The sequence below is a fragment of the Crotalus tigris genome, unplaced genomic scaffold (genome assembly GCF_016545835.1).
Source record: "Crotalus tigris isolate CLP2741 ecotype Arizona unplaced genomic scaffold, ASM1654583v1 scf7180000020990.9691751010:1144802, whole genome shotgun sequence".
Classification (NCBI taxonomy): Eukaryota; Metazoa; Chordata; class Lepidosauria; order Squamata; family Viperidae; genus Crotalus; species Crotalus tigris.
Genome location: NW_024098300.1, coordinates 632057 through 654035, shown reverse-complemented (window position 1 = coordinate 654035; position 21979 = coordinate 632057). Strand labels below are relative to the sequence as shown.

Sequence of the window (21979 nt, the reverse complement as noted above, 5' to 3'; positions counted from 1 at the left end):
TACCTACCTACCTTCCTTCCTTCCTTCCTTCCTTCCTTCCTTCCTTCCCTCCCTCCTTCCTTCCTTGGTGCAGTCGAGAGAGGCGTGAGGGATGGAAGGAATTATTGCATTCACACTTCTCTTTCAAGAAGAGGCTCACAGCAGCCATGGCTTGCTCAAGCACCCCAACCATCGAGGCTGTGGGACGCCCCCCCCGTCCCCCCCTCCGCCCCAGCAACAGGCTTCCTTAATATGGAGTATTTCCTGGGGACTTTGTGTGCCCAGCGTTGAAGCTCGGCTCGTTCCAAGTTTTTTTATTATTATTATTATTCTGCGCTTTGGAATCCAACGGCAGGCATACCCTGCCAAGCCTGGAATCTGGGCTTCCTGATGCCAAGATGGGCAATTGAGATTTAAAACACACACACACACACACACACACAGATCCCATCCACTGGTTGTTTAAAACGCCAGGAATTTGGATGGAAGATACTTGAGACAAAAAAAGACACAGGTGGCCATTCCAAAAATCTCAGAAGCACCTCCTGCGTCCCCCAAGCTCTTCTAGAGACCCACGTTTGCAACTTTGGGGGGGAAGGATTTGAACCCTCTGCCAATTCCCAGATGCAGTTCTTTCCCCTAAACGTATGCTTGCTGGCCAGAGATCACTCTCCCCCCCCCCTTCCCTGGCTCATTCATTTGCCCGCCCTGCCCATTCCATTGATGTACACGATGAATCATGAAACACTTGGAGACTGATGAGATGGACGGCTTTGGTAGGGCTGAACACGCATCCCCCCCCCCACACACACACCCCACCCCCGTACCGAGGGAGAGGTAGGAAACGAGGTTGTGGGCACCTCGGAAGTTGTGTCTATAGCAACTGTCCTAGCCCAACGGATGGGAGACACCCAGGGAGACAAGAGAAGAGGGTGAAAAATAAGGAGAAGAGGGAGGTTGGGGCTGCTCGCGCTTTTTAGTTGGTCCTTTTCCAGGGGGAGGGGGAACCCCTCGTTTCCTACCCTCCTCTTTATAAAATCTAGCTGCCTTTCCGTCCTAACGGGCTAACAATTCCTCGATGGCGTCAAAGCCATCCGCTCTACCGCCCCCCCCCCCGCCGCCGCTGTTAGCCAGGGCGGGGATCCCCCAGCAGGAGACGGGGGGAGCCCCGGCTGGGGTCGGAGCGGGACCCCCAACAGGGCTGGGGAATATGGAGCTGGCATCAAGCGGCGGGGTTGGGGTGGAGGGGTGCCAAGGAGCCGGAGCACGGGCGGGGAGGGCGCCCCAACGGTCAGCTCCGGGAAGTGGGATCGATCCCCCACCCACCCAAACAGCTGCGACCACCACCTACCTTCCAAGCCCCTTCCTCCTCCTCCTCCTCCTCCTCCTCCGTGATGGCTGAGCCGAGCCGGTCACTTGCTAGCCATGCGGACTCCCGGGTGGGTGGCTAAGGCGGGGCGGCCGGCAAGGCGGGAGGGGGGACCCCAGGACAGGAGCCCCGGGAGAGCGGCCGCTGGCAGAGAAGCGGCCCCAGCCAGCCAGCCAGCCCGCCTGCCGCCCGCCCGCGTGCCTCGCTCGCAGCCGAGAGAGTCCGCCTCTGGGGGAGGCGGCGAGGGCTGGAGGGAGGGAGGGGCTGGCTGGAGGAGGAAGAGGAGGAGGAAGAGGAGGGATGGGCGGCGGGGAAGGGGAGGGAGCCAGCGCCCCCCCCCCCAACGCCGGGCATTGAACAAATTGAAGCGGGACCAAGAAGGCGCCCAGCAAAAGGTGGGGGGAACTACAAGCCCCATCATCTCCAGTAGCGGGAGGCTGAATCTATAAGTATTGGGGGGGGGGTCCTCGGATAACGGCTACCCAAAAGCTGCAGGGTCCGGAATGCCATGGAAGGAGAGGCGCGACCTAAAGGGTTAATTCCCCACTTCTCCCCACTTGCCCCTCCGAGACGCGCCATCTCGCCCACAGGCGGGAGAGCCGTTTCAGCACCGGGCCACGGTGGACAGCTCCCCGACTCGGACGGTGGGCCCGGGCGGGGTTGCATTTTATTTCCTGCCCTCAAATTGGCCCATTTTATATTTCATGCTCAATTCTTCCCCAGCTCATTCAGGGGAAAGGGGAAAAAAAAAAAAACACAACTCAGGCCAAAAAGGTTGCATTTTGACCCAAAACTGGATGCAGGACTCGATCCCAGATCCAATGCTAGCTCGCTTCCCCCCCTCCCCCCCGGGAATAAATTATTTATTAGATTTTTTTTAAAAAAAAAAATCCTGCCTTTTGTTACTTTTAGAGGTAACTCAAGGCAGCGGACGTTCCTCGTACGAGCCTCCGTCCCCGACTTTACGGCCGTGACGGAGCCCCACATCGGTCGTAAAACGAGACCTTTGTTGAGGGAGCTTCGCCCTGTTTTTACAATCTTTCTCCTTGCGATTAAGGCAGTGGTTCTCCATCTGTGGGTCGGGACCCCAGTTGGGGTCGAACGACCATTTCACGGGGGTCGCCAAACAACGCAGTCCGCCATTTTTTTCCCCCTTTTCCTTAGCTGTGCTACTCCCTTTTATTCTATTGGCTTTTGAAAGCCAATCGAATAGACTCTCTTGAATAGAGTCTAATTCTATTGGCTTTCAAAAGCCAATAGGAATTGTCCAGGCTGTCTCTGCCCTGCTGAGCCCGCCAAAAGTCCCATTCTGCAAATGGTGCTGCACCAGTTGAGTAGTCCTCGACTTACGACCGGTTGAGTAGTCCTCGACTTACGAACGGTTGGGGGGTCGCAGCATTAAAAAGGTTGAGAACCACTGGATTAGGGGAATTAACCGCAGCTGCGCAGTTAGTAACACGGCTAAGCGGATCTGGCTTCTTCCCCATTGACTTTGCTGGTCAGAAGCTGGCCAAATGAGGTGGGGGGGAGGGTGGAAATCACGTGATCCCGGGACGCTGCAACTGTCGTAAACAGGAGTTCAGTTGCCAAGCGTCTGGCTTTTGATCACGTGACCATGAGGGAAATGCCGCAACGGTTGTAAGTGTGAGTCGTAAGTCACTTTTTTTCTGTGCCGTTGCAACTGCGGTCACTAAATGAACTGTTGTAAGGGCTACCTATACTCCTTTCTCCTCCTATTACCCCCACACCAGCAACCCAGCCTGAGGTGAGTTGAGAAAAAGGGATCTTGAGTTGATATAATTAGAAATGTACTAGCCCAGTGGTTCTCAACCTTTTTCATGCCGCGACCCCCAACCGGTCGTAAGTCGAGGACGACTCAACCGGTCGTAAGTCGAGGACTACTCAACTGGTGCAGCACCGTTTGCAGAATGGGACTTTTGGCGGGCTCAGCAGGGCAGAGACAGCCTGGACAATTCCGATTGGCTTTTGAAAGCCAATAGAATTAGACTCTATTCAAGAGAGTCTATTCGATTGGCTTTCAAAAGCCAATAGAATAAAAGGGAGTAGCACAGCTAAGGAAAAGGGGGGAAAAATGGCAGACTGCGTTGTTTGGCAACCCCTGTGAAATGGTCGTTCGACCCCAAATGGGGTCCCGACCCCCAGGTTGAGAACCAATGTACTAGCCTGAATAAGAGATAGTAAATGTGAAGAGAAAAAGAGAAGGAATATCTGTTGTTGTAACCTGAGATTTGCACTAAAGAGTTTGTTATGGAATTATTGATTAACCCAGTCACCATGTTGCTTTTTAAATACTCAAATGTAAAATTGGAAAAATAATAAAATATTATATACATAAAAAAAGGGATCTCGCCACCAACACCCCAAACATCTTTAAAATGGGGATTGTGGGTGGATACGTTCCTTCCAGATAGGTCTGAAATTCCAGGGTTCCTAGCTATGCTGCATAACGGCTGGAAATTCTCCAAATTGGCCCCAGGTATTTGGGAGACTGTAAAACGGAGAACTTTTTCTTGAGCAAAGGACTGGATAAACAAGAAAACACGAATCTCTCGGAAGTCCATCAAGAGTAGGAAACTGCTTTCCCTTAGAAGGGAAGCACACAATCCTCAATTATAGGACACCCTCGACTTGTGACTGTAATTTTAAGCCTGGGATTTTTATATGCCGTGCTGGTCGTTAAGTGGGTCACCTGACCACGGCCAATTTTGTGACTCTGGCAGAGGTTAAGCGAAGGTGGAGTTAGCCACAGTGATCCATTATACCCAGAAAGTGCAGGACTCTGCAGTCCATGCAAGCTGGCTGCCAGGCGCCCAAAATGCGGTGTGGCTGCAGGGGTGCGCATACATGTGTGCAGCTGTTAGAATTTCAAAATAGGGTTGTTGAGTATCTTACGGGGGGGGGGAAGATTGATTCGCCGCAACTTCAAATGGCTGTTAAGCGAGGACTGTCTCTGAACGTCTTTCCCTGCTTCTGATTAAATGTCTTAAACCAAGGGAGAATCCATCGCCTCTTGAGGCAGGCCGATCCCTCCCGAAGCAACTCAAAATGCCTTCTCCATTATTTACCTAGCTAGTCCCCTTGATCTGCAATCTCCATTCTCGGCTTTTCCAGCTGTTTTCAAGAGCCGCCCGTGATCCCCTCCTCCATTTTTTTCCCTGCAAGAACAGCTGTTCAGCACCGGCAATCTATCCTCACAGATCCCTTAATCTCTTTACCAAGATCCACACGCCTGGTCTCTTTCACGGGCTCCTAAGAAGGACCAGTTCTCTAGCCTCCCTACCCATCTTGAGGGGGGGAGGCCTTTTCTGCAAGGGGGAACCCCTGACCCTGGCTTGAAGAAGCCGCTCGGGATGCAGATCAGCAGAACCTGGCTCCGGCCCTCGTCAAATTTGATTCCTGGATGTCAACAGTCTGAGGCACTCGCACGCCCACACGCACACATACATATACACCTCCATCCCCATGAGCCACTCTGTTGTGACTTATGCGATGCAAGGAACTCTTGACTCCACCTCCTTCGCAGTCGTCAAGTGATTTCCCTCGCCTTAGGCCCAGGCGTCTGAACGGCACACACTTCCTACAGGTGAAGACAACCGCACCTTGTGTGGGCCAGGGAGACGCCATGTGGCTTCCTGGCTCCAGCGTCTCTCCCCCCCCCCTTCCCAGCAGGCTTAAGAAACCACAAACCCCTTCCTAATTACCATGCTGCACACTTCATCCATCCTCTTTCTTCCAAGCCATCTGTTCTAATTTGCCAGCAAATTCTGGAAGAGAGACAGCTTTATCACCATGCGGAGGGGGGGGGGGAAGGGGAGGAGGGGGAAGAGGAGGAGGAGGAAGAGGATTGTGCTATCCTTGCTGTTCTCTGGGCTTGGTTGTTTTCTTGCAGATGTTTCATGACCCAGCTAGGTAACAACAACATCAGCGTTAGAATAGGGTGGGGTTTGTGGAGGAGGAGGAGGACGAAAGCCAGAATCTGGAGATGTTGGTGTGGAGAAGAGCAATGGCACCCCACAGCCTCCCCCATTAGCATCAAACACCATCTAAACCAGGGGTAGGCAACCTCGGCTCTTTTATGACTGGTGGACTTCAACTCCCAGAATTCCTGAGCCAGCCGTGCTGAGGGGAAAGGGAGAGGTTTCCATGCTGAGCCAGGCTGGCTGAGGAATTCTGGGAGTTGAAGTCCACCAGTCATAAGGGGGGCAAAGTTTCCCTCATGCTGGCTGAGGAACTCTGGGAGTTGAAGTCCACGAGTCATGAAGGGGCCAAAGTTTCCCTCATGCTGGCTGAGGAATTCTGGGAGTTGAAGTCCATGAGTCATAAAAGAACCAAGGTTGCCTCCCCCTGGTCTAGGCCTGTATTTCTCAACCTTGGCCACTCGGAGATGCGTGGACTTCAACTCCCAGAATTCCTGAGCCAGCCTATGCTGAGGGGAAAGGGAGAGGTTTCCAAGCTGATCCATACTGGCTCAGGAATTCTGGGAGCTGAAGTCCACGAGTGATGAAGGGGCCAAAGTTTCCCTCATGCTGGCTCAGGAATTCTGGGAGTTGAAGTCCACCAGTCATAAATGAGCCAAGGTGGCCTACCCTGATCTAAACGTACAAGGCAGAGTGCTGAATTGACAGACTTGAAGGAGGTCGTTGACTCGCAAGCCCACGGGGCTGCCTCTTCCTTCAAAAGGGTCAAAGATAGAAATACCTCAACTGTTGCTGCTCCTGGCTCCAGGGCTGAAAGAAGAGGCTCCTTCCTTTATTAAAAACTCTGCCTGGACAAAAAGCCGGGACAACAGAAGAGCAGAGTTGGAAGGGACCTTGGAGGTCTTCTAGTCCAACCCCCTGCTCAAGCAGGAGAGCATGTAACATTTCAGACAAATGCCTGTCCCGTCTCTCCTTAAAAACCTGCAGCGTGGGAGCACCCACCGCTTCTGGAGGCAGGCTGTTCCACTGATGAATTGCTCTCTCTTTCAGGAAATTGCTCCTTAGTTCTAGCTCGATTCAAAACATCCGACGCTTCCAAGTAGCTGCCAAGCAAGAACTGAGTTCAAGTCACCGCCAGGGTAGAACGCATACATCTTGTGAGCCGATATGGCGTCCAATGGCTTTCTGCTGGATTCCTTCCTTTCCCAGAGTTATCGGTTTAGAAGGGGACAAATGAGGGGGGGGGGAAGGCCAGGAGTAAGGAAGGGGGTAAGGAAGAAGCAATTCTGTGGGGCCAAATGTCTCAGACTTCGGACGACGGCAATAAGGGGACTCTGGGCAGCCAAAGGCCTGGAGTGATGTGCTTCCTTGCCTCTTATTATCACCCTTTAATACTTTCCTTCCGTTCTGTTGCAAGATTAAGGGGCCCTGGTCCTCAGAAGCTGTGGGGAACTGCCAGGTAAACAGAAAGGACGCTGAGATCTAGTAACTTAGGAACCGTATCCGTCTTGCCGTTCCAGATATCTGTCCTGACAGAGAGCAGACCCCACTCATCCTATAATTTTTTTATTTTATATTTATGATGGGCGCAGTCATTCGGGGTAGCCACCCCCCCCTTTGGAGGCACAGAAAAAAAAAGTTACTAAACTTCGCTGGCCACGGAGCACTTCCTGTGTTGAGGCACGTCACCTTTCCGATTGGCTGCAGTTTATGCCAGTCAAGTAACATGGGAAGGGACTGGTGCTCTCCCTGCCTTTCCCACCCGCTTATTTAAATTTCCACGCTGCTTCTGGAACTCTGCAGAAGGCCGGGAGAATCCTTGAGATGAGATTCCGCTCCCGATTCCATTTCCTCCTTTCTTGCAGATGAGAAGAGCACGTGAGAGGGCCCAGCCAGCACCTCACGCTCCGGGTCCTTGGCCATCCATATCCTCAACCCTGGAATCTGGGTCCTGCACGGACACATTCAGATGGGACGCCCGGCTTGTCGCTTCCAATCGGAGGCGCTCTAAAAGGCACTGGAGGACGTCCGTCAGGCTATGCTGTATGGAGGGGGAAGAAGCAGTTAAAGGAAAGGAAAAGCGAAAACGGACTAGGACAGGGGTCTCCCACCTCCTGTGGGCCGTGGCCTATTGGCCACCGGGCCGCATGAGTGGCTGGCCAGGGCGCGTGTGTGCACTCATCCCGCCCTCGCTAGCATCGCCGTGAGCGTCGCACGGCGCTCACATCACATAAATCAGGGGTGTCAAACTCAATTTCATTGAGGGCCACACCAGCATTGCGATTGCCCTCAGGGGGTTGAGTGGGTGTGGCCAGGGTGGGTGTGGCCTACTGGGTGGGCGTGGATGGAGTGTGTGTGGCCTACTGGGTGGGCATGGCCAGCTCTACATTGTTTGCGTCAAGGGAGCCTGTGGGGGCCTGGGCAGGAGTGGGACAGATCTGAGGGTCTCTGGCCGAAGGGGGTGGGACCGGGGCAAGCGCCAAGGAATGGTGCATTTCTTCATTCCTCACAAAGGGTGACCCCTCCCCAGCATGCACCCAGGGGGCGGGGACGACACGGCAGGGGCTGGTTCCTCGCTGTTTCCGGACGGCCTTGTGGAGCTAAGACTGAATGTGTTTCAGCAGAGAGGGCCACCACAAAATTGTACATTGGCTCCCAGCTGGCCAGGGCTAAGGCAGCGGGGGCCGTTCCCTCACTTTTTCCAGGATGGCTTCGCGGGCCACATGAAACCACTTCGCGGGCCGCATCCGACCCCCGGGCCTTGTGTTTGACATGCTAGCGTTGCCGCAAGGGTTGTGTGGGCACTCGTATCGCGTAAACGCTAGCATCGCCACGAGCCCCACTCGCATAAATGCTAGTGTTGCTGCATCGCATAAACGCTAGCGTCACCGTGCGCTCACGGCTCCGTTTGTGGTGTGCACATGCACGCATAAAGGCGCCCACCTCTCCCTTTCTTTCCCCAGGAAGGCCAGGGAACTCTGGACTAGACGATTTGCAGGACTGCTATTTGTAACTTGAAAAATGAATGTTCTGGTAAACGTTGGTTCTGCCCCTTGGGTGGGCTTTGCGGAAGGTGCTTCTCTTACTCCCCCCCAACTTTCTCCTAGCACACAAACCTGGAGCACGTGCAACCCCTTCAGACACACCACGGCCAGTTCACAGAGGCCATCGCAGGTCAGGTCTACGTAGTCCATGGATAACAAAGGGCTGGGGAAGCTGCGCTGCCAGAGCAGATGGAAATCTCCAGAAGGCGGTTGGAAACAGCGGTGTCTCGCTGTGCTCGCCAACCCCGCGTTTTCAGCCCGATATTTGTAGCATAAAAGCTCCTAGAAGACCGAGGAAGTTGCGTAATGAAACGGAAAATAAAACCAGCGGAGATCTCTAGACTCTCTTAAAAACCAAGCTTCTATCCCTCATGGTGGTGGAAGCGAAAAAAGACACATTTTCAGCCGTTGGCATCTGATCCCCTCAAGACAGAGACCTTTGTAGCATAAGCGCGCCTAGAAGACCAAGGGGTTTGCATAATGCTGCTAAGCAGGAAAGGAAAAATAAAATCGACATAGATCTCTAGAACCTCAGCACTCTTAAAAACCAAGTTTCTATCCCTCATGGTTGTGGAAGCGAAAAGCTGCTGGCATCTGATCTTCTCATTAAGGAATCATGGCAGCCAGTAGACTGGATTTCCTTTTAAATCACAGTTTCTCAGCCGTGCGCAAGCTTCTATGTCTTTGAAAGCTATAGGCCACAATACAGGTCCTCCTTGACTTACGGCCACCATTAAATCCAAAATTTCCGTTGCTAAGCGAGACAGCTGTTGTGAGTTTTGCCCCGTTTTAACCTTTCTTGCCACCGTTAAGCGAATCACCGCCCTTGTTAAGTTAGCAACAGGGTTGTTAAGTGGCCTCCGCATCAACTCTGCTTATCAGAAGGTCGCAAAAGGGGATCACCTGGCCCTGGGACACCGCAGCCGTCATAAATACGAGTCAGTTGCCAAGCATCTGACCTCAGGCCCTTGTGATGGTCGCCCTCTCCCGGGGTCTTGTGATCACATGACCGAGGGGATGTTGCGAGGGTCAAGTGTGAAAAAGGTTCATCACTCACTTTTCTTCGTGATGTTGTTAACTTTGAACGGTCGCTAAACAAACAGTTGTAAGTTGAGGACTGCCTATATTTGAAAGGCTGAATTGCTAGCTATAACAAACTTCAATCCATTGATGTTTTTTCCCCCCAAAAAACCCTCCAGTTATCTATGAAAATGCTTTTCACTGTAATTTAACTGGGAAATAAACCCCAACAGCCACACCTTGTCCGCGAGGACAGGCATGACCAACCTCTTACCTGCCCGTAGGTGCCCAGAAGGATCTCAGGTTCGCTATCAAAGTCAACATCTGTCACCAGGGCACAGAGCACGCTGTCGTACTGGTTGCTCAGGGGCAGGACCAACTGGTCCTCCAGACCACTGTGCAGCACGTTCCTAGAAGGGACCAGGAAAATGAGCTCTTAAGTAAGCAGAGGGGGCCGGTGGTTGAGAGAGATTTCCCACTCTGCTTTCTTTACTCACCGGGAGACCACCGAGAGTTCAAGAGTGCTGGTTACGAGGACGCTGTAGCTTGGAGGGTGGGGATTGGCGCTACCTGGGGGATCTGCAAAGGATCACAAAGCAGAGAAGTTGGGTTGAGTTAACGCGTCAGCCTGAGCAACTTCAACTCCCAGAATTCCCCAGCCAGCGAGTTGAAGTCCACCCCCCTTCAAGTTGCCATGGTGGAGAAAGACTGGAATAAGGGTTTACATCAGGGGTCTTCAAACCTGGCCCTTTTACGACTTGTGGACTTCAACTCCCAGAATTCCTCAGCCAGCGTGCCAACTTCGAAGACCCCCTGGTTTACATGATTCCTATGGGCCACCAAGGGGGAGACCCTCCTTCTCAGCCCCCATTCCTCGTTCCCTTCCGATCTCACCTTTCGAAGACACAACCCCAGAGGGGTCCTCTGGTTGGCTGACGCTTGGCAGAGCAAAAACCAGGACCTTGGAGATGGGGCCATCTTGTTGGATGCTCCAGCTCTGCAGTACCGCTTCAATCCGGAAGAAGAGACTGGGTCACCAGTCAATCGATCCAACCGTCCCTGATTTACTACGCTGCCGTCTGAGCCTTGAGGAAGACCCGGAGGTCAGCCCCGGAGGAAGGGGGGGGGAGAAGGGGGTCTTACCCCGCTTGGCTGGTTCAACCTGAGCGACCCGGATGTAGCCGCTCTGGCAGCCAAAAGCGGTAATCCGCTGCCCCGAATTGGGAATGTTGTAGACGTCAAGCCAGAGCACGCTGCAAAGCAGGAAGGATCGTGAGAGAAAGGTTTGGGGGGGGGGGCAGGGAGGGAGGCAGGGAGGAATGGAAAGAGAAAGAAAAAGGGATGGAGAAAAAAGAGGAGGAGGAAGGGAAGGAGGAAATTGGGAATGAGGAGGGAGGAAAATGGGACACACTAATCTAGGGGTAGGCAACCTTGGCTCTTTTATGACTCGTGGACTTTAACTCCCAGAATTCCTGAGCCAGCCGTGCTGAGGGGAAAGGGAGAGGTTTCCATGATGAGCCATGCTGGCTCAGGAATTCTGGGAGTTGAAGTCCATGAGTCATAAAGAGGCCTAGGCCTAGGCCAGAGGTAGGCAACCTTGGCTCTTTTATGACTCGTGGACTTCAACTCCCAGAATTCCTGAGCCAGCCGTCCTGAGGGGAAAGGGAGAGGTTTCCATGCTGAGCCATGCTGGAATTCTGGAAGTTGAAGTCCATTATTATTATTAAGTCCCGACCTGTGGCCTCTTTCTAAATCCCCATTCTGCCCCAACCTCACACCTTAACAACAAACAGGGTTGCCTACTTGCTTGGCAGTTCCTTAAGCTCTGGAAAGAGATTCTCGACTGGCTGCTCCTCAAATTGATGGAGCTCTTCATTCTGAAATAAAAATAAAAATAAAAAAAGGAAGGAAGGAAGGAAGGAAGGAAGGAAGGAAGAAAGGAAGGAAGGAAGGAAGGAAGGAAGGAAGGAAGGAAGGAACAGGCAATCCTCAGCCTATGGCCACAATTGAGCCCACCTTTTCTGTTGCTCAGTGAGACGTTTGTTAAGGCAGTAGAAGGCTGGGATTTCTTTGGGGGAAAAAAAGGATCCAAAGGAAAACTCCAGAGGCACCATAGAGGCGAGCGGCTAGAAAGCCCCGAGAAGCAACGTCCATCCGGAGGCCTCACCTCTTTGTAAAGATGAATCGCGGGATCGTTTCCGCTCAGAAGGAAGACGGTCTCCGCCCCGTCGGCAACCTGGACTCTACACCAACAAAAGGAGCAGGTCAAAGATGTCCATTTTGAAATCCCACCGCCACAAATGAGAATTCATCACGTTCAAACACAGGCGGTCCTCAACGTACGACCGCAACCGAGCCCAACGTTTCTGTTCTTCAGTGAGACATTTGTTACGGGAGTTTGGCCCCGTTTTTAGGAGACCTTTCTCTTGCCCGAGTGGTTAAGTGAATCACTGCAATTGTTAAGCTAGCCCAGGGGTAGGCAACCTTGGCTCTTTTGTGACTCGTGGACCAACTCCCAGAATTCCTGAGCCAGCCACGCTGAGGGGAAAGGGAGGTTTCCAAGCTGAGCCATGCTGGCTCAGGAATTCTGGGAGTTGAAGTCCATGAGTCATGAGGGGGCCATAATTCCCCCATACTGGCTTGAAGTCCACCAATCATAAAAGAGCCAAGGTTGCCCACCCCTGGCCTAGGCCTAGGCCGCTTTATGACTCATGGACTTCAACTCCCGGAATTCCTGAGCAAGCATGGCTCAGCATGGAAACCTCTCTCTTTCCCCTCAGCGTGGCTGGCTCAGGAATTCTGGGAGTTGAAGTCCACGAGTCATAAAAGAGCCAAGGTGGCCTACTCCTGGGCTAGTCACCCAGTTGTTAAGTAAATTTGCTTGTTGCAAGGTCGCAAAAGGGGAGGACCTGACCCCGGGGGACACTGCGACTGTCAAAAATATGAGCCAAGCATCTGAATTTGGATCACGTGACCACAGGCGATGCTGCAACGGTCCTAGGGGTGAAAAATGTCACAAGTCCATTTTTTCCAGAGCCATTGTGACTTCAAATTGGACCGTGGTTAAGTCGAGGGCTACCTATACCAAATCAGAAGATCCATTTAAGGCAGTGTTTCTCAACCTTGACAAGTTTAAGGCATGTGGACTTCAACTCCCAGAATTCCACAGCCAGCATTGCTGGCTGTGGAATTCTGGGAGTTGAAGTCCACATGCCTTAAAATTGTCAAGGTTAAGAAACACTGATTTAAGGCAATGTTCCACAACCAAGGACGCGGTTAGATTTCAAAGCTGAGCACCTACAACTAGGCCGAGTGCGGGACATCTATTTGAGGCTGGCTGTAGGTTTAGGAGCCCTGCTCTCTCCCCGGCTCTGCTCCAATGAGCGCGGAGCAAAGAAAGGAAGGGAAAGAAGTCGTTCTCCCGGGTTTCCGATCGGATCGTTGTCTCTTCTCGAGTGCGGCAGCGTCTCGGAGGAGACGTGGCTAAAGTAGTGAGTGACTCACGATGAGGGATGAAGGACTGGCTCATCGAAGAGTTTAATCATAGTAACAACTTTGGAGAGGCAGTGCACCTCCGACTATTTTAATTTAGAAAACTCTTGGAGGTGTACTCGTCAGCTGGGTGGAGATCTGGAGCATCCTGACGGCAGCTGACAGCCGCTAGCTCAGAAAGGGAAGCAGACAAATATAGAAAGCGTTTATGTTTTCCCTGAATTATTAGTCATGACAGCATTAAGTCATCTCCAGGTTCATGAACATCATTTGCTGGGGAACAACCAATTTTCTTTCTTTCTTTCTTTCTTTCTTTCTTTCTTTCTTTCTTTCTTTCTTTCTTTCTTTCTTTCTTTCCTTCCTTCCTTCCTTCCTCCCTCATCCTGAATTCTCCTTCCTTCTTCCTTCCATTCTTATGTCCTCCCTCCCTCCCTTGTCCTGCATTCTCCTTCCTTCTCCTGTTTTCTTCCTTCGTTGTCCTGCCTTCTTCTTCTTTCCATTCCCATTTCCTCCCTCCCTCCTGCCTTGTCCTGCCTTCTCTGCCCTTCCTTCCTTGTTCTGCCTTCTTCTTCCTTCCATTCCCATTTCCTTCCTCCCTCCCTCCCTCATCCTGAATTCTCCTTCCTTCTTCCTTCCATTCTTATGTCCTCCCTCCCTCCCTTGTCCTGCATTCTCCTTCCTTCTCCTGTTTTCTTCCTTCGTTGTCCTGCCTTCTTCTTCTTTCCATTCCCATTTCCTCCCTCCCTCCTGCCCTGTCCTGCCTTCTCTGCCCTTCCTTCTTCACCGTTCCTAAAAAGACAAGTAAAACCCCGATGTGTGGAATTTCTGCACAGATACGGCCGCATTAACTTCCCGCAGGGGAAGGTGGCTAATGGCGAAGGCCAAAGGTTTGCTCGCTTGGTTGAGGTACGTACTCTGCGTGGTACAGCTGGAAAGGTGTAAACTGCAATTCCAGGTTCAGGCAGCTTTCTGTGAAGGACGAAAAGGCACAAAATTAACGTGCATAAGAACCAATGAGAAACAGGCATGATTCTCAAGCTGAGGGCAAGACAGGCGGTCCTTGACTTACAACTATACGTAGTCACAACAGCACTGAAAAAGCGATTTACAACCACTCTTCGCACCTACGACTGTCTCAGCATTCCTTACATTTTGTGATCAAAATTCAGGTGCTTGACAAGCAGCCTGTATTTTCCAAGGGTTGAAGCGTCCCAGGGTCACTTGATTGCCACAGGGGACCTTCCCAAGCAGCTCCCAGCAAGCAACGTCAACGAGGGAAGCCAGATTCATTCTATGACCATCTGATTCATTTACCAACGGCAGGGATTGGCTTAACCGTGGTTTAAAAAGATCATAAAACCAGGTCCGGCTCACTTAAACAACTGCCTTGCTTAGCAATGGAAATTCATGTCCCAATTGGGGTTTATCACGTTTGGGGATTATGAAAGTGTCCGAGAGAGATAACATCCTCAAACTGCACTGTCAAGGACTGAGTATTATCCTAGCTAGGTACAATTTCTGAGATATTCTTTTAAAAATATACCCAGCCAATTGTCTGCAAAAAGAGTTGTCAGAATCCAATTATATTTCATCTCTAGTTATCAACTATAGAAAACCCCATTTCTGCCTTCTCTGGATTCTGTCATACGATGAAGGGAAGGGGGTGAGCAAAGGGGCTTTATGGCCCTCACTTCCTTCAGTAGGGACTGGATGGGGATATCACCAAAAGGACTAACCATAACAATGGGGCTATTACCTTTCATGTACTCCTCTCTGAAGTCTCCCTCCAGCCGGCAGTAAGGAAAAGTGGGTGGGAGTGTAATGCCTGAGACTGTCACTGGAAGTAGGGGGTGATTAGGTGGGGCTACTGGGGAACCCCTTAAAACCTTGAATGGGAGAGCTTGGACCCCAAGTCCTGTCTAGAATGCCTGCAAGCATTTTCTCTTAATAAAGGATGCCTGTTGGAAGAACTATTCCAAGAGTTCTGTCTTCTTAAGATGCAAAGTGGGGTGGGTCCTTACAGGAGTCTTGACCTTGATTGCAAGGTAAAAAGTGCTCCATGCTGGTTCTTGTAGTCATCGTGGCTTCTATTGGTTGGTGCAGCTATCTAAGTGTCTCTTTCCACTCGGGAAAACAGTAGCCATAGGGAATCAATTCTTTAAAAAAGTCATATTTTTTTATAACAAGAAGACATTTGTCCCAGGAGCAACTGCATGAATGTTCTCGCTATTTTTCTTATATCCAGCTCTCAAAAGGCTCTTCAGAAAATCTCGAAGAAGCCAGGGAAGCAGAAACAAGACAAAAGATGGCATCGGAGAACAAAGTTGGGCAGAGAAAACTCACGTGCAATAGAATCCAGATTATATTCAGAGCCGGGCTCGTAGTCGCAATAAATATTAAGGAAGGGGCTGGCTTTGTCTCCAGAATCCTGAAAAGGAAAAATAAGGCCATTAAAACAATTTCTGCCAATCATCCCATCCCACTCAGTTGCTAAGCAATAGCAAGAAGAGGCGGAAATAACCAGTAATAGTCAACTGGGAATATGAGGGACAGGGGATACTCTCCCAAAAGAAGAATCCAGCCCCGATGAAACATAGAAAAGCATAGATCTCAACAGAGTGTCCTCTAGATCTTAATCTGCTTAAAGCAGCCTTGTCCGTATGTATGGTCCCCTTCGATTTATGCAAATGAAAAATCCAGACAAACCCATGAACTGAAAGAATCCAAAGTCAGCTCTGGCCATTGCACAGCTTCCAGGAATTGTGCTTCATTAGCAATCCACCTACACTTGCAAAAAAACGGAAAGAACAAACTAAACTTGCGTCGATGCTGACAGATTCAGCTTTATTCACGGCAGTCAGATCAAGCACTGGGGGACTTCCATCGTTCCAGTTTGCACAGGTGCCCTCTGCTGTTTTAAATGGTTAGTTTCTGTGATGCTAAGAATAAAGCACTGAATTGCTCAGATGCAGAATAGTCTGGGTCATTAGGCATAGGTTTAAAAAGTATACAGTACAGGTGGTCCTTGATTTACAGCCATTTGTTTAGCGACTGTTCAAAGTTACGGCACTGAAAAAAGTGACTTATCACCATTTTTCACACTTACAACTGTTGTAGTATCCCCGTTGTGGGAAATGAAAATATAGCCCCTTACTCATTAAGTAAGATAAGTCCCACAGCAATGATTTAAAACAAAGCTTTAACTCAAACTGTTTCATAATATGAACGAAAAATTTGTCATCTGCTGAGCTGGTGCGTTATGAAATTGCAAAGTGGATAGTTTTACATGTATATTTGGAACACGGGCACTGTAACCGTGGGAAGAGGAACTGAAAGTAACAGATGGATGAAGGTTTTAGTTGTACATGGATGTATGCAGAAACTGCTGGTCAGCATGAAAGAACAAGGAACTGATTTTGCAAAATAATGATTATATGTGGGTGGTCGTTGGGAGAAAGATATAAAAATGTTAGCCCAAGACCAGCTTGGGGCCATTGACCAATAGCTGTCCTTTTAGAATCTGCAATGCCATATGGTCCTCACTGCAATGGGTTATTAATGTAAATGTTGTGTTATTATGCTTGCTATGTTCCAAATTATTAGCAAAATAAACCCCTGAATCTTAAAGTAACATATATTGTTTTGTGTTGCTGTCTCTTATCTTTTTCCATTGGGTTGTTCCACGACACCGTGGTCACGCAATCAAAATTTGGACACTTGGCAACTGGCATGTTTTTGTGACGGTTGCAGTGCCGCAGGGTCACCTTCAGACAAGCAAAGTCAATGGGAAAGCCACATTCACTTAACAGCTGTGTTACTAGCTTAACAACTGCAAGGATTCACTTAACAACGGGGGCAAGGAAGGTCGTAAAATGCGGCAACACTCACTTAGCAACTGTCTTGCTTAGCAATGGAAATCTGGGGATCAATTGTGTCGTAAGTCAAGGACTAGCTGTATTTACAATTCTTGGAGAGAGGAAAATAAAGTTGAACTGAACAAAAAAAAAACAGGATAAGCAGAAAAAAGGGATCTCTTTCTCTCTCTGTTCTGTGTAAGCAGAGCTAAATAATAATTGGGTAGGAGACCCCTGGAATTCCCAAGGCTGTAGGCAGACTGAAAAGCTGAAAAACATCTCCGAAGGGATCAAATGACTTTCCTGCCGCTGTCAATAAGATTATATAGCTATACCCTGAAACCAACAGAATTAAATCTAAATTCAAAGAAAATATGGTTCCGTAGAAAGCTTTTTGCTGAAGCGCACCTTTACGTGGATCTATAAGGTACCTAATGAGAATAGCTGCTCAGTAGCAGTTTTGTGACCAAATCCAAAGCAAAAATTAAGTTCCAACAACAGGAAAGAAAGTATTTGATTTTTGCAACATTTCTGCAAAAACACTGCACACCTTAAACGAGCATAACAAAGGTAGGCACCTACTGAAGCAAAATTGCAAGAAAAATAATGAATGAAATGACCTGCCTACCTTAATGAAGGTTATTCCCACGACAAGGCCTCTTTTGGGAGGTGGTTTGTGGAAAGTATCAATAGAAACAATCTCAGCATCAACTGGGGAAAAACAAAAGAGCTACTTATGTTATGCAATCCTACCGAAGATCACAGAAAGAAACTCATCTCCTCTTGCAGGCAGTAATGTAAATTACATCAGAATTGGAAATCATTTCTAACTTGGAATCTCCTTCATAGACGGAATCCTCAACCATAGGACCACAATCCAAGCCCAAACTTTCTGTTGCTAAGTGAGAAATTTCTTAAGTGAGTCTGGCCCCATTTTACGATCTTTCTGGTCTCTGTTGCTAAGTGCATCCCTGCAGTTGTTAATAACATGGTTGTTAAGTGAATCTGGCAGCCCCCATTGACGTTGCATGTCAGAAGGTCACAAAAAGCTAATCCCATGACCCCGGGACGCAGCAACCATCATAAATACGAATCCCGTTGACAAGTGTCTGAATTTTGATCCTGGGAAGGCTGCAACCGTGGTTAAGCAGGTAAAATGGTCACTAGTCACTTTTTTTCAGTGCCCTTGTGACTTCAAATGGTCACTAAACCAGTGGTTCTCAACCTGTGGGTCGGGAGCCCATTTGGGGTCGAACGACCATTTCACGGGGGTCGCCAAACAACGCAGTCCACCATTTTTTCCCCCCTTTTCTTAGCTGTGCTACTCCCTTCTATTCTATTGGCTTTTGAAAGCCAATAGAATAGACTCTCTTGAATAGAGTCTAATTCTATTGGCTTTCAAAAGCCCATAGGAATTGTCCAGGCTGTCTCTGCCCTGCTGAGCCCGCCAAAAGTCCCATTCTGCAAACGGTGCTGCACCAGTTGAGTAGTCCTCGACTTACGACCGGTTGAGTAGTCCTCGACTTACGACCGGTTGGGGGGTCGCAGCATTAAAAAGGTTGAGAACCACTGCACTAAACGAACTAATCGTCTTTGTTCCTCTTCTCTCTGCCCTCTTTCCAGAGTCTCAACATCTTTTTGATAATATGATCACCAGAACTGGACGCAGTCTTTCCAAGTGTGGTCTTACCCAACTATTATAAAGTGGTATTAAGAATTCATGTGATCTTGATTCTATTCCCTCTGTTAATGCAGCAGGGAAGGCCAGCCCCCAGCCTCTCCCTTAAACCCCCCCCACCCCAGACCCGGACAGCCCACACACCCCCCCGGCCTTACCTGGGATGTAGGTGAACTGCACCTCCCTGGCCACCGGCCGCAGATTCCGCCTCATGTCTTGGTAGCGGAAATAAGTGACCTTCCCTTTGAGGGTGGCCGCCAGGAGCCCCCCCGGGCCTTCCCCGGGTGCCCTCCCCAGCCCAGCCGCGACCTCTGGGCTCCATTGGGAGAAGAGCTCTCCTCCCCCGGCTTCCTCCGCCCCCGCCCATGCGGGCCCCTCTGGCCCTCGCCCGCCCTCCCGGGCCGCCCCCGGCAAGGCCGCCAGCCCGTAGACGTTGCTTTGGGAGGAGAAGCGGGTGAAGCTGTCCTCCAGGAAGGGGCAGCTGCGGGGAGGCTCCATCCCGACTCAGGCACCGCTGAGGACAGCCCCGTCCTCCATGTCTTCTCCCCGGGACGCGACGGCAAGAGGGGGGAGGGACTTTCAACGTCGGCAGTCGCGCTGCGGGTGACGTCTCCGGGAGGGCGGGGCGTCGTGGAAGATGCGCGTTCGGTGACAGCGGGGCGAGCTGGAAGGCAAGGCGGTGACGTCATCTACAGCTAGGCTGGAAGCTTTTGAGTAGCTGTTTGGCTTCGTTTGAACGCCCAGCTCGATTGAAATGATTTCAACAATGTGGGCTTCCCTCTTTCCACATTTCATACATGGCCTAGTTCCCTTCTTCGACTGTGGGCATTGTAAGAGACCTATGGCGCCCTCAAAGTGACTTTTTAGAGCAGGGGTAGTCAACCTTGGCTCTTTTATGACTCGTGGACTTCAATTCCCGAATTCCTGAGCCAGCTTAGCTTAGCTGGCTCAGGAATTCTGGGAGTTGAAGTCCACGAGTCATAAAAGAGCCAAGGTTGACTACCCCTGTTTTAGAGAGACGGGACTTTTTCTTAAAAAAAAAAAAAAAAAGAATAACATCGTGAGAAATTGTTAGACTCCACGTACTTGAAAAAGTTTTTTTGCCATTTCAAAAGGTGTCAACAAAGGATTTTGTAATCCATTAACATTGCTATCGTAATTTAACTAATGCCTGTCTTAGTTATCTATCTTCTCTTTAAAACCCACGTTGGCCGTTATGCTTCTTTAATAAAAATTACTCTTGATATTCCCGATTTCTTCTCCTGTAATAACTTTAACGGTGTTTTCTCTCAAAGAGTGCGGGAAGTCAGCTCCACAGAGAAGAAATATGAAAAGGGCAGAAAAATATATTTCCTCGAAGAATCTTAAAGAGGCAGAAAAGCATGCCCAGTTTTTCTTAATAGTCCCAAGTCTCCCTCCCTCAAGCAGAAACCAGCTCTGTAGAAATGCAGATGTAAACCATTCAGGAAGGTTGAAGCTAGAAGATTAAGAAGACAAAGACACCTAAAATCTACATATCCCACCCAAACTCCAAGAGGGACATAACAGGATTAATCCACAGATGCCAAAGGGCACACCCAGAGTCAGGTCAGAATACATGACACAGGAAATACAAAGCCTCAAACAGGAACAGGAAACAACTCCAAACAAAAGCCCAAGAAGGTATAAAAACCCACTCCCTACATGCGCTCCCTCTTTTCTTCCAGAGCCATCTTCCTATCTGGCTCTCTTCTCCAATAAATTACAACCTTCTTTCTAAAGCAGTCGCCATGTTGTTTATTCCTGGCTTGGATTGAACCATGATGAAGACTTTTCCTTCAGCAATTGATAGTCTTCAATTTACGACCACAATTGAGCCCAAAGTGTCTGTTAAGTGAAACAACATTTAGTGTTTTGCCCTATTTACGATCTTTCTTGCCATAGCTGTTAAGTGAACCACTGAAATTGTTGTAACACGGTTAAGTGAAGCTGGCTTCCTCCATTGACTTTGCTTTTCAGTTTACAAAGGGGGGTCACATGACCCCGGGGACACTGCAGCCATCATAAATATGAGCCAGTTGTCAAGTGTCTGAATTTTGATCACGTGACCATAGGAGCCACAACAGATGTGTGAAAAAGTCACAAGTCCCTTTCTCCGTGCCACTGTAACTTAATAAGTCACTTAATGAACTGTTTTAAGGATTATCTGTATTACCCTCTGTACTTTTTCCTATTTCTTTAACTTATTTAAATCCCACCCACCCCCAACCATTTGTGCTTCAGCCTCTTCAGGACAATGCTTCACACACATCTGTGGCTGTGCAGTGTTTTTGTTTTAACCAAAGGACATGACACGGAATTGGGGTATTGGCTTTTAAGGTAAAACAAGATCCAGTTTGAGTCGCAAACGCCAGCTTCATGCTTTATTTCTAGTTTGTACTGTTGACATGGCAAGAATAGTTTACAAAACTCTTAGTGGTCTAAATCACTCCAGGAGGCAGCTAATCCAGGTTGTGCTTCCATGAACAAGTCCTACTGTCTCTTCTAGTCTGGCTGGTTTTACTGCTTCCACATCCCTGGCCATTAGTTCTGGGACAATAGGTGTGCCCACAAAGCAGCAGCAATATGGGATGGCACAAAACGTTTATGACTTCAGAGATAAATAAAGCAAGTTCTGGAGTCAGGTCAAACCCATTCCAGCAAGTTGTGGAATCTGGGCGTAGTCCAGTTCTTCTGAACCAGTGATAACTTATGTTAGTATTGAATGCAAGACAAAGAAACATACTCTCGTTTAGATAGCATCTTTGAGGATTTACGGTGTAAGTATTTAATTGCTTAACATATAACAACTATTGTTGTGGGCCTTTGCTTTGGCAGAGGATATCAGCCCCCTTCTTTCAATTTGCCCCCCTCCCCCCCCCGGGATGGCAGGTGTTGCCCTTCTCTGGAGAATATTAATGTGATGTAATTGCTAGAAAACCAGCTACTTCTTGCGGCAAGCCTCGTGGACACCTCAAATTCAGCCATGTTCAAATTGGCAATCTCTGGACTGCAAGTCTTTTCATGCCTGACAATTATCACCATTTTCCAGGTGGTTTTACGGCTGGGTAGATATGCTTCTCAAAAAGCACTGAGGTTTAGCAAAAGTTACTTCAGTGCCAGCAGGGGGAAAAAAAAAAAAAGATTCCAACTAAGAAAGAGAAAATTCAGTGCCCTGCATAGAGAGTTATGTAATTTAAAGTAATCTTGATTTAATTTGCACAATTGATATGGGGACGTTCTTATTTGTTATGCAACTTCAGAGTACCTCTAACTCTCAACTCCTGTAAGCAGAACTGCTCATCCAAATCTACTGCGGTTCCAAAAATTTATACACAGACGAACGAACACACACACACACACACACACACACACACAGCCAAATTCAAGCATGCAGGTGTATTTTTAGACAGGAAGAATCACAGCCAGTGTTCAGGAACAGAATCACAACTTAGAAAAACTGGTGGGAAAGGGAATCGGAACCGGAATCCAGAGGGAAGCAGAGCAGGGAAGAACGACGAGAGACGGGCTTGAAAACAAGCAAGATATTTATAGAAAGCAACAGAAATTTTAAAGTAGGGGGGGGC

The 21979-nt window shown here is 49.3% G+C and overlaps 2 protein-coding genes across 3 annotated transcripts in view; both read right to left on the bottom strand.

The window, feature by feature from the left end:
• The window catches only part of SLC8A2 (solute carrier family 8 member A2), a 55255-nt gene extending 48576 nt beyond the window's left edge, over positions 1–6679 (bottom strand). The window contains exon 1 of one of the 2 annotated variants that reach the window (XM_039369156.1): positions 6068–6679. The gene's annotated coding sequence lies outside the window, so the exon portion shown is untranslated. Of the gene's footprint in view, positions 1–1330; positions 1571–6067 lie in introns of those variants that run through there. The other variant, XM_039369155.1, reaches the window with a different exon arrangement.
• A 157-nt stretch (positions 6680–6836) lies between these two features.
• KPTN (kaptin, actin binding protein) lies at positions 6837–18950 on the bottom strand. The gene is made up of 12 exons (XM_039369157.1): positions 18533–18950; positions 17325–17407; positions 15186–15270; positions 13757–13811; positions 11518–11593; positions 11154–11227; positions 10494–10603; positions 10245–10358; positions 9848–9929; positions 9625–9760; positions 8403–8612; positions 6837–7327 (listed from the first exon to the last, which is right to left on the bottom strand). The coding sequence occupies exons 1-12, from the start codon at positions 18870–18872 to the stop codon at positions 7187–7189; spliced, it is 1506 nt and encodes a 501-aa protein (XP_039225091.1). The 5' UTR covers positions 18873–18950; the 3' UTR covers positions 6837–7186.
• Positions 18951–21979: the final 3029 nt, after the last annotated feature.

Excerpts from the sequence above, each read along its gene's own strand:
- KPTN (XM_039369157.1), bottom strand. The coding sequence starts at position 18,872 with ATGGAGCCTCCCCGCAGCTGCCCCTTCCTGGAGGACAGCTTCACCCGC. Across the intron at positions 15,271-17,324 it reads TGGGAATAACCTTCATTAAG|GATTCTGGAGACAAAGCCAG; the intron begins GTAGGCAGGTCA and ends TTTCCTTTTCAG. Across the intron at positions 9,761-9,847 it reads GAACTCTCGGTGGTCTCCCG|GAACGTGCTGCACAGTGGTC; the intron begins GTGAGTAAAGAA and ends GGTCCCTTCTAG.